The following is a 12,096-nucleotide window of genomic DNA, read 5'->3' on the forward strand; positions in this document are numbered from 1 at the left end:
CGAGCAAAGGCAGCAGCTGACATGGCCTGCACCAGACTCCTCCCAAGAGGCCTCTGTGCCAACATACCCCTGGTGGCCAGCTTTAGATCACACTAGAGTTCCACCCAATCACCTCCAAAAATGATACACCCAAAGGGCAGGTTCAGTAGGCACCAGAACCCTGCTAAAGTGAATCCTACTCTATGATGTCAGCCCATGCATAACAGGTCCTTCACTATAGTCACAGCCAGTCTCCATAATCAAGTAGCCTGAGTGTCAATTACTGCCACTGATGTTCCAACAACAATCAAGGATCAATTACAATAGGAGGGCACATACAACCCACACAAGGAACACTTCTGGAGCACCCAGCTCAGATGACCAGGAAGACTGCATCAGTGGGCCCCACAGGACACCTACTACAAAAGGTCACTCTACCAAGACTAGAGACATAGCACCTCTACCTAATACACAGAAACAAACACAAGGAGGCAGCCAAAATGAGGAGACGAAAAAACATGTTCCAAGTGAAAGAGTAGGACAGAACTCCAGAAAAAGAGCTAAACAAAATGGAGACAAGCAGTCTACAGCTGTAGAGTTCAAAACACTGGTTATAAGGATGCTCAATGAACTCAATGAAAACTTTAACAAAGAGACAAGAAATTTAAAAAAGGAGATTAAAAGACAAACCAGTCAGAAATGAAGAATACAATAACTGATCTGAAGAATACAGTAGAGGGAGTCAACAGAGGAGTAGATCAAGCAGAGGATCAAGTCAGAGATTTAGAAGGTAAGATAGCAGAAAACATTCACTCAGAATAGCAAAACTAAAAAAAAAAAAATCCAAGAAATGAGGATAGTGTAAGGGGCCTCTGGGACAACATCAAGCATAGCAACATCCACATATAGGGGTACCAGAAGTAGAAGAGAAAGAGCAAGAAATTGAAAACCTATTTGAAGAAATAGTGACTGAAAATTTCCCTAGCTTGGAGAAGAAAATAGACATGCAAGTCCAGGAAGTGCAGAGTCCCAAACAGGATGAGTTAAAAGAGACCCACACTAAGACACATCATAATTAAAATGCCAAACATTAAAGACAAAAAGAGAATTTTAAAAGTAGCAAGAGAAAAGCAGTTAGTTACCTACAAGGGTGCTTGCATAAGACTCAGCTGATTTCTCAACAGAAACATGTCAGGCCAGAAGAGATTAGCAAGAAATATTCAAAGTAATGAAAAGCAAGGACTTACAACTAAGATTATTACTCTACCCAGCCAGGCTGCTATTTAGAATTGAAAGACAGATAAAGAGCTTCCCAGACAAAAAAACTATAGGAGTTCATCACTACCAAACCAGTTTTAACAGAAATGTTGAAGGGATTTATTTAAGAAGCAGTAGAAAAAAAGATTAAAAATATGAATAATAAAATGGCCACAACTACATACCTCTCAATAATTACTTAAAATGTAAATTAATCAAATGCTCTAGTTAAAAGTCATTTGGTTGCCAAATGGATAAGAAAGCAAGGCCCATACATATCCTCCTTACAAAAAACCCACATCAGATCAAAAGACACAGACTGAAGGTAAAGTGATAGAAAAAGATATTTCATGAAAATGGAAATGAAAAAAAAGCTGGGGTAGCAATACTTACATCAGACAAAATAGACTTTAAAAGAAAGGTTACAACGAGATAAAGATGGAGATAAAGAAGCAATTCCACTTCTGGGTATTTATCCAAAACAAATTTAAAAAATACGCATTCCTGTGTGCATTGCAGCATTATTTACAATAGCCAAGATGTGTTCACTGATAGACAAACAGAAGAAGGAGACATGGTACATATGGACTGTTACTCAGCCATGAAAAGAATGAAATTTTTCCATCTGCAACAAGAAGGATGGACCTAGAGGGTATTATGTTAAGTGAAATGCATCAGACAAGAAAGACAAATACCATATGATTTCACTTATATATAGAATCTAAAACCAAAACAAAATAAATGAACTGACAAAACAGATATAAACTTAGAGATAACAGAGAAGATTTTGATGGTTGCCAGATGGGATAGGGGTTTAAGGGGATGGTTCAAAAGAGGAAGGGATTAAGGTGTACAAATTGCCAGTTATAAAGAACAGTCGTGAAGACGTAAAGTGCAGCCTAGGAGATAAAGTCAATAGCACTGTAATAACTATGCGAGGTGTCAGGCGGGTAGTAGACTTAGTGGGGTGATCACTTCATAAGTTCCATAAATGTTTACTCATGTCGTACACCTGAAACTAATAAAATACTGCACATCAACTGCAACTGAAAAATAAGTTATTTTTTAAAAGTTTACAAGTGAATACATTTCTACATTTTTACATATTTTTGTTTATATACTCTTTAATTGCCTCTCATGACACATTTTTTTTTGTAATGGCATCTTCTATAGAAAAAAATTGAAAGATAAATTAGTTGTATATCTTCAATGAATAAAATTGATTAATTAAAAGAAAAAAAAAACCAGATTGTTGGGCCCTATCCTCAGTTCCTGACTTCACAGATTTGTAGTCTGAGAATTTACATTTCTGACAAGCTCCCAGTGGTTGCTGATGCTGCTGGTCTGAAGACCACTTTTTGAAAGCCACAGGCCTAGGATAATAAAATAGGGTTCTGGTTTCTTACCCGGTCTGGTACATCACAAATACACAAATGGAAGACTTAGTTCAGGGTAAGATAAGAAGAGTTGAAAACTACTGGCTACATCAGAGGGTCTCTACCTGGAATGAGTACAAAAACCACTTGGAGAATGTGTTAACTGTGCATATTATCAGGCCCATCCCTAGATATTCTGATTCAATCGATCTAGAGTGGAGTGTCCAAAGTCTGCATTTTAATCAAGGGTCCAGGAGCCTTTGCAGAAGGTGAACTTAGATGCTTTGAGAAGTTAGACATGACCGCACAGTCATGGGGACCAACGGTGGGTTGGCACACTTGGGCCGGAAGTGCCAGTTAAAGAACAAATTAACGTAACCTGTGGAGAGGATCTCAGTGCCCTTGGTGCTCCTCTCCGTGGTAAATCTCCCAGCGTGATTCCCGTGGGCGAGGACAGAATTCACGTACCTATGCAACCCACGGGTGCTGTGTCGAAGAACAAGTGGGCCAAATACGTTGAATGACAGTTGGTCCCTAGAAATATTTTGACAGAGTGGAATAACAGGCCAAAATTAATCATAATAACAATAATAATAACGATAATAAAGTTACATCCTGAATTTCAGTAAAAGGAAGTAAGGGAGGCCTGTTCAGAAAGAAGAAGGCCCAGCTTCTCCACAATTCCTGTGACATCCGAGTCCCAGGGAGCAGCGCGCACCGTTAATGGCTGCAGTGTGTATAGGGCAAGAGGGGCGATTGCTCCCTCCTCTCTGCACTGCCAGACCACAGCGGGGGCTTTTCTTTTGCTCTGGGCACCATTTTGGGGAGGCACAGATGAATGGAAGTGTAATCAGAGCTGGACATCTGTGATCCTAAGAGCTCTGGATCTGTGTCACCTAAGAAATGGCTAATGGGAATGTGGCTGTTGGGTCTGGAGAAGCAGCAGCTTGCTGGGTGGGAGGTGGGAGTGCCAATCCTGGTTATGGTGGGGAAATGGTGAATCTGTTCTCTGTTGTGACAGGGGCTGGGTCTAGGACCGATGTATGGAAATTATAGTGAGATACATTTCAACTCTAAAAAACCATCTGGGATTTTTTTTTAAACAAAACATTAAACCTCTGTTCTGGGAAATGGTCGAGTATTGATGATCTGGCAGCATTACAGGAAGAAGTCTTGCTTTGGGTAAGAAGCTGGGGCTAGAATTCATACTTAGGTGCCACGATTGGGGGCAGTGATGACTAGAATTTTCATGCTTTTCTATCTGTTTACTCAATAGTGGGGAATAAATGGGTTGAGCCACTGTCAAGCCTTCTGTCATATGGAAACTGCCACACTTCAAGTCTGTGTCCATGGGCATTTCTGTTGCTGGATCAGGCTCTGAGCAGTAATAGATTCTCCTCCAAAGAAGTGGATTGCAAAGGGCATGAAACACCCTCCACATGGAGAGTGCAGGGTAGGGATGGGTATTCTGTTTCAACAGGAGAGCAGAAGCACTTGAATTGTTAGGCCTCTTCACCCCAGTCTTCCCAGAAGACACAAAGGTTTCTGGAGGGATTCTTCACCTGTAGGGAAGTGGAGGAGGGGGGCGGTGGAGATGTCTTTGACTCTCGAGTCTCAGTACTCCCCCCGCAGGAACAGTCAGATAGCATCCCTGTGCCGGCCAGCGGGCCAGGTAGTTACGGCGCATCCGCGCATTCCCCACAGAGGTCCAGGATCCGCCCTGGAGGGCACTGTGATTGGAGCCACTCCCTGGGCCCTGGTCTTCCTGCAGAACTTACAACCAAATAACCAAAGCCCCGCTTGTGATCATGTAACATTTTAGAAGGCAAGACAGAAAGTGTCGCTTATTGTTTTAAAAAGCTGCATATCCAGGAGTAGAATAATTTTCTTTTACCAAAGAAGACCAGAAGGTCAGAACTGGCTATTCCATTACACGTTTTTTGGTGTTAATTCAGGACATAATTTATCTTTATGCCATCTGGGTTTCATGTGAGTTGTTTGCAGGGATGGAGTCAGAACCAGTTTCTCAAACAAAACATGACCGTGTGTGAGTGCCAACCCCCAGGCCTAATGCATTAATAAGTAGCTGTGTTCCATGCCAGTGTTTCAAGTCTACTAGTTAATATTAGGCTGCTTTTTTGGACAGCCAGTGGTGATGAATAATGTGGCTTTTATATTTCAGCATTTCTTTCTCGCTCCCAAGTAAGCATGCTATTTGGATGATTTAAAAATCTGTTCCCACTTGTGTTACAGATTTTGCGACATGTTAATATGTTTAAAGACAAAACTGTTCTGAAATTCTATAGAGTCCTTATATAGTTTTGGTTGCAAGGGGAGGGTAGGATCTTCTCGTTGCTGTGTCTGCCCCTTTCAGGAAGCTGGGAGAGGAATAAATGGAACTTACATCTGTTCAGGGCCCATTCCATTCAGGCCAGGCACCTGATACTCGTTTCCTCATTTCCTCCTCACAGTTCCTCATTTCCTGCATCAAACACTGAAGGTCCAAGAGGTTAATACATTTGTCAAGATGCACAGTTTCTAATTAGGCAGCACCAATTTAAACTTAGGTCTGGCTCCTTGTGAGGTACACACGTGATAGGCGCATCTCCTTTCTATCATTTTCCAAACTGTGTATTCTTTCCTCAGGGAAAGTTTCCAAGATAAGTCTTAAAATCAGCCTTTGTTGCCAAAAGTGCTTGGCAGGGCCTTGGTCATCTATTCTTCGCCATTCTTGGGAGAAACCCGGGTTCTCTTCTCCCTGACGGCAGCCCTGTATGTTTGCAAGACTTGTGCTCATTGCGTTTCCAGCTGGAACACCGTTTTCACGTGGGCCCGGCCCATCAGCTTCCCAGGCTGGGTGGCGGTGACGGTGGCGGTGGCGGTGGCAGACCCAGTGCAGCCTAGAGGCACAAGCAGGGCCTTTTCGATTTGACGTAAAAGCATCGGGCGTTACACCCCTGTTGGATTTGGCCGCCAGGTGGTCTGTTGAAATGAAAGCATGTCCCAGACTGAATTCTCTCACATCAGGCACCTGGGTTAGGCAGGGGACACAAGGGCAGTTACACAGCCTGTTCCTGGAAGGCTGGAGCCGGCCCAGCTCTGCCCTGGGGCATGTGGACAAGTACTTGCAGGAAAGGCTTACTCTGGACAGGTGCCACAGCATTTGGCAGGGAGATTGCCCCCCCCCCCCCCAAGTCGGATCAGGGACTGGGGCACAGAGAGTCTTCTGGGGAGGCTGCACTGCTCCCTGTCTTCGTCTGGGTGGTGGTGATGTCAGCGTTTGCAAAGGTGAAGTTTCACAGAGCTGTCTGCGCCCTTAGGAGTTGTTCACTTCACTGTCTGCAACTTAAGCCTTAGTAAAAAAAATAAAGGGGGAAGTAAATTATTGTCCTTAAGTTGTTCACAGTTGATGAGCAGGGGAACTGTTGTCACAGGTGGGTACAGGTAACCAGGTTCTTGGCGATCACAGACAAAGGGATGACCCAAACACACAGAGTTTATAGCAGAAAGTGAGAGAAAGCACATTTATTAAGCTGCACAGAACTTGGGAGCATGGGAACAGGCCAACTCCGAGTAGAGCAGAGCAGAGCAGAGCAGAGCCAAGCCTGACAGTCCTGACCTCAGGGGCTAGAGGGCTTTTATACGGTGGGTCTCTCCTGGCTAGTTTTGGCAGGCTTTTATTGAGCAAGTACAAGTAGTTACATTACTTTAAAGTTACTGTGCATGTGGTCTCCCATGATTTCCTTGATTGGCCATTGGGAAGGGGGATCCCACAATGCTAATTTATTATCATGCTATTATAATGAAGCAGGAGGCAGGTAGCATCTTCGGCGCAGGTGTGTTTCTGATTCATTAGGATTCAGTGCTTTTCCAGAAAGCAGGAACTACCGGTCTTAGAACAGGGTTTCCATCCTTTATCTTAGCCCTGGGGCACCGCTGGAGTTTCCTCCTTCCTGACTATCTCCTGCCTCACTGTTCTGTTTTGTTCAAACTGAGAAACCCCTTGCGTTAGGGGTTTTCCACAGAAGGGCCACGGGGAGGGATGAAGTCACGCGAGGGTCTTCCTTCGTGCCCACCTCAGCCGCTCAAACACCGAGAGCTTGGCAGCCTGGCCCCTGGACAGTGTCTCCCTGCGGGGCCTTCCTTCACCATTTTGCTAGGCCAGCACAGTGATGTCAGCTACGAGGAGGAGAAAACCCTAGGCTTCTGAGTGACTTCCTTGTCAAGGTCCCCTGCTCTGGGACTCCCGGAGGGGCTGCCCGCTGGCCACTCCCCAGGCCAGCCCTTGAGGCTCTCTGGGTCGGAAGCAGCTGCTGCCTTGTTCCAGGAACCGCCTTCCCCCAGGGCCCCCGCTGCCTTCATGCTTTATGCTGCCCTGTTGTAAGCACACCCTCTCTCCTGAATTTGACTTCTTTCTGCCTTTAAGCTGCTCTTGGTAATTTTAACAGAATTTCTGATGAGGCTAGGCAGGCAGGTCCTAGGGGATGGATGGAAGATCTGTTTCCCTGGGCAAGCAATCCAGACACCCCGATGGGCGTGGGGGAAGGGCTGTGCATTCCCACCCTTCCTCCCCCCCACCCCGCCCCAGGTGAAAAAGACCTAGGTGTGGCCACAGAGTGTGGTTTTTGCAGTTAGTCTTCACATTAACCCCCGGGTTCAAGGAGTGGGGCAGTTGGCCTGCTCACAGCCCCGGCTTGGCAGCTGGTGCCTGAGAAGGGAAGTTCGGCGGAGTGAAAGGCTAAAGAGAGGACCCTTTCCTGGGTTGTTCTCCACAGGGTAGTGGTGCTTCTGATTTTTCAGGTTCAGAATTCCCATGACTCTTATTTTATTGCCCAAGTGCTCTTTTCTTTCTGTTCTTCACATGTCATGTTCCACCTTATCCCATACTCGCTGTCAGAACCTCAGCCTTAAAAAACAACGCAGAAGCCTGCTTGGGCCTCCCTAAACCTCAGTGGAGTCAGTTGTCGTGGTGATGGCTGCCTCCCCCGCCCTCCCATTTCACCAATTTTTCAATCTTTCTCGCACCGCAACAGCCAACGCTGTTACTAATAAACCATTGATATATCTTTACAGCCTCTCTTAGCAGCTGTTAATTAGATTGCACTTGCTTCTACATTCAGGTACAATTAGTCATGCCCCCAAATAAAGCTAAGTTTATGAAGAGGCTGGTCCATTGTTGGATCCAGTGCATAATGAACACAGAGATTTGGGGGGCTTTCTATGGGAGCAACGTGGGAATTGAGTTCTATAACTACAAGCACCTTAATTTTATTCTCTGAGATTTTTATTTCCCTTCCTTTTCTTGGTTTTAATTTATGGCTTTAGCATACTTAATTAATTAATTAATTTTGAAGAACTAAGTGTTAGTGAAAGTCAGAGGAGATTTGAGTACTTAATAATTAACCAAAACTTTGATACAATATCTAACTAGCTGGTTCCTGGACAATTATATAACACTCTTCTTTTAAAATATGCTATGTGAACATGAAGAACCGAATGGGTTAGATACAATTTTTTTTTTTTTTTATTGCTAACATGCTTGGGAAAGTGTATGAGAAACCAGCAAACGATCGTTGTTTTCCTGGCTAATATACTGGTAGATAACATGGAAACGTCTGCTTTCCCCTCGCTTTTTGTCACACCGTGTAATAGTTTTTAGAAGACATCACCAAAAACCTTTGACGAAACAAAATCTCTTATCCCCCTCCTCCCCAAAAAAGATTTTTAAAAAGTGCAGTCAAGTACACATGATATAAAATTTCACCTTTACAGCATTTTAAAAATGTAAATCAGTGACATTTAGTACATTCACAATGGTTTGCAACTATTACCATTATCTAGATCCAGAACTTATGAGTCACCCTAAAAGGAAAACCCATAGTCACTAACTAGTCCGGTCCCATTCCCCAGTTTCCTCGGCCCCTGGCAGCCACTGGCTGGCCCACTGTCTCTATGGATTTGACAAGTCTGGGTACTTTATACAAACAGAAGCATATAGTATCTGGTCTTTTATTTTTGCTTTCTTTCACTTCGTGTAACATTTTCAAGGTTCGTCCATGTTATAGCGCGTGCCAGTACTTCATTCCCTTTAATTCCTGAATAATATTCCATTGTAGGGTATACTCTCTGTATCCTCTCTTAGTCTCTTTGGACCACTGGCTGTAACAAAATCCCGCAGGCGGGGGAGGCTTCTAAGTAACATAAATCTAATTCTCACAGTTCTGGAGGCTGGAGGTTCAAGAGGAGGGTGCCAGCGTGGTCAGAGGGTCTTCCTCAGGTTGCGGACTTATCGGCATATCCTTCCATGATGGGAGGCTTAGGGGGTCTGCGTGGCCTCTTTTATAAAGGTGCTAATCCCATTCATGAGGGTGTTGCCCTCAGTTACCTCAGCACCTCCCAATGGCCCTGCCTCCTTATACCATCACCTTGGACATTCCGATTTCAACATATGAATCTGGGGGGGGGGACCCAAACATTCAGACCATAGCATATACCACATGTAGTTTACCCATTCATCAGTTGGTATACATTTGGATGGTTTTGCCCTTTGGCTATTGTGAATAGCATTGCTATGAGTATTCTTGTACAATTTTTTTGTTTGAATACCTGTTTTCAACTCTTTTGGGTCTATTCCTAGGAGTGAAATTGTTGGATCAGAAGATAATTCTATATTTAACTTAAAAAAAAAACCCTGCCAAACTGTTTGCAACCATGGTTGCTCATTTAACATCCTTTGCAGCAATGCCCGAGGGTTCCAGTTTCTATTAAAACTTGTTATTTTCTATTTTTTTTAAATTTATTATAGCTGTCATAGTAGACATGAAGCGGTAGCTCATTGTGGTTTGGATGGTTTTTAATAATACTGATTTTGTATGTTTCTGGACTCAAACTTTTTCACTACACAGTATTCTTATTGCAAAGCTACGTCAAACACCACCTACACATAATTTCCAATAAGGGGAAGGTGTGAAATCATCTTCCCTTTACAGTCCTCGGTGTAGCCGAGCCTTGTGGCTCCGTTATCTGCCCTGTCAGTAAACCACTTGCAGGGAGCCAGTGGCCAATTACAAACGATGCTCCATGCATCTAATTCCCTCTAATTTTTTTTTCTTTTGATTTTAGGGATTTCATCTAGATCATCCAAAATGCTTTCAGAACGTACTGGATAAGAGCTGAGCCCCCCGCCTGTTTGGGACTGCCGTACCCTCTGCTCCACTGTCTTCTGATGGCATATTGACTGCGTTGAGGCTGCATGACCCGCCTGCTCAAGATGAGTGATGAGAAGAACCTTGGGGTGTCCCAAAAACTGGTCTCCCCTTCAAGGAGCCCAAGCAGCTGCTCCTCCAAGCAGGGAAGTCGGCAGGTAAAGTTTTTTAACTAATGCAATTTTTAAGACGGAAATTTAAATCAGGAAGTTTGTAGATTAAAGTGTGCATATTTACTTGGGAGGGCCTGCGTCTCAGTTTAAGATCATTTGCTTTCAGTCATAACTTAATTATATGAGACAAGTACATTTTAGATGATTTTAATAATGCAACTTAAATGCCTACCAGATGGAAAGAACTGTATTTGGCTCTTTGCTTTATTTTCCTCAATCTTTGCAACTGTCCTCCAACACAGATATTAATATCCCTGTTTCCTCCATGAAGCTGAGTCAGACTGACTGAGTTCTTTTCTTAAGGACAAATAGCTAGTGAGAGGCAGAGAAAGAAACCAAAACTCAGTCTGTTTTGACTCCAGAGCCCACACTTTCATTTATACCCTACTAACCAAAACAAAAAAAAAACACAACAATCACTTTTCCAGTAATTATACTACCCCTCCATTCTCCTCTTCCTTCCCTTTACCAAACCTTTTACGATGCCTTCGGACCACAGGCTGCCCTGGCAGCAGCTTTGAGTCCTACCTGCTCACTTCCTTTTGGATGAAGAAGTGGTCAAAGGTAGGAAGAAGAGAGAAGAAAGAAGTGAAACACAGGACTAAATACTTAACTCCTAAATAACCGTCAGCTAATTACGTTGTTGTTTGTTTCCTTTCTAATAAATCCCTGTGGGCAGAATTTGCTGGTTTTAGGTCAGTGGCAGACAATGCACATTAATGATTACAATTCCTCCACCTTCAGTTAAGTAGAGACAGAGTGGCTGTCCAAAAGCTCTGGTCTTACAACCAGAGTTTGGCTGTGGAGCCTTTTCAGTGTCTGCTGGCTCCGTGGGCTTTGCTGAGGCCCCATGGGAAGCACCGGCCTAAGAATTGGCCCGGAGGTCTTGGTTCCAGATTTGGAAGCACGGATCCGGCCCCCTCCCGCCGCAGGCATGTCCTCACATTTATGACACATTTTCACGGATCTCTCCGTTCCAACACTGCTGGAGACAGGGAGCGTGCCACCTCACTGTGCTGCCTCATGTCATTAGAATCTATGATTCTAACAAATTGGATTGTGCTACAGGTCTGACATTCTGGGAGCCCTCCAAGGTCTCTCCTGGGGGGTTAGGAAGAGGAATTTTTTTCAGCACAGCCATCACTTCCTGCTGGGATTGAAAAATGACTCAAAATAGTCCTTGGCTGATGCATTATGGCTCCCTGGGACTTCATGTTTGTGAGGGTAGCTATGTTTACCCACGTTGTCAGCTCTCCAGGGGGGTATTTCTCTCCCTAAGCCAAATTTCTGGTTGGTGTTAGAACCAAATGAGGATTCCCCTCCCCTCCCCTGACCCTTTGCATCTAGGAGCATCTATTGTTGTGCCCTTCTTGGGTAAAGGGAGAGAACATGATTTATTTAAGCCAGAGCTTATAATACCATGGGAATCGGAGCAGTTCAGTGAAATCCTAGAACTGAACACTGCAGAACCATTTTTTGGGGGAGGGGGCGCGGGGAGGGAGTGTTATTTGAAATTGATTGATTTGGTTTTCATAGAGCTTTTTCTGATGTTACATCATAAAGGATAAGAGAAATATGATGCCTCAGCTTTTTCTGTCTTAGAATGGTTGGTCATTTACCTATTCATTCATCGAATAGTCATCTTTTCTATTTAGGGTCTCCCTCTTTAATGTGCTTGTGATGTTGCTTTATAAACATGAAGACTTATTTTTCCTCTGTGGCATGGGTATAAATGTTTTCAGCTCTTTCTCCCAGCCCACCCCCCAGGCCAGCACCCATCGGCTGGCAGGAGCTGCTAGGAGCACTGTGCTGAGAAGGATTCTGCAGTTGAGTCTGGACGCAGTGGGAAAGTGCCATGTTTTTAGCTGTGGCTCGTGGGCACAGGCAGGGTGAGCGGCAGCGCAAGTGCCACATTTGTCACTCCTTTGTGATATTAGAGGGTTGACATCAGGAGATCTCTGCCACGGTCTCCATACTGCACTATTGGGGACACGTGAGGCAAGTGACATTTGCCTCAGATCTCCATCGGTAAGATGGCCTTGTTTCCAGGCCCCCGGCAGCCCGCAGAGGAAGTGGATCGCTTTGAAGTAGACCATCCTTTAGATC

The 12,096-nt window shown here is 44.3% G+C and overlaps 1 protein-coding gene across 7 annotated transcripts in view; it reads left to right on the plus strand.

Moving 5' to 3' along the window:
• The window catches only part of OSBPL3 (oxysterol binding protein like 3), a 153,568-nt gene that overhangs the window by 72,678 nt on the left and 68,794 nt on the right, over positions 1-12,096 (plus strand). For all 7 annotated transcript variants that reach the window (XM_054564475.1, XM_054564480.1, XM_054564479.1 and 4 more), the window contains one exon: positions 9,735-9,975. In XM_054564475.1, coding sequence (XP_054420450.1) covers positions 9,865-9,975 — 111 coding nt within the window. In that variant the 5' untranslated portion in view covers positions 9,735-9,864. The remainder of the gene's footprint in view (positions 1-9,734; positions 9,976-12,096) is intronic.

Source organism: Pteronotus mesoamericanus, unplaced genomic scaffold (genome assembly GCF_021234165.1).
Source record: "Pteronotus mesoamericanus isolate MK-2021 breed Mesoamerican mustached bat unplaced genomic scaffold, CSHL_Meso_final scaffold_85, whole genome shotgun sequence".
Lineage (NCBI taxonomy): Eukaryota > Metazoa > Chordata > Mammalia > Chiroptera > Mormoopidae > Pteronotus > Pteronotus mesoamericanus.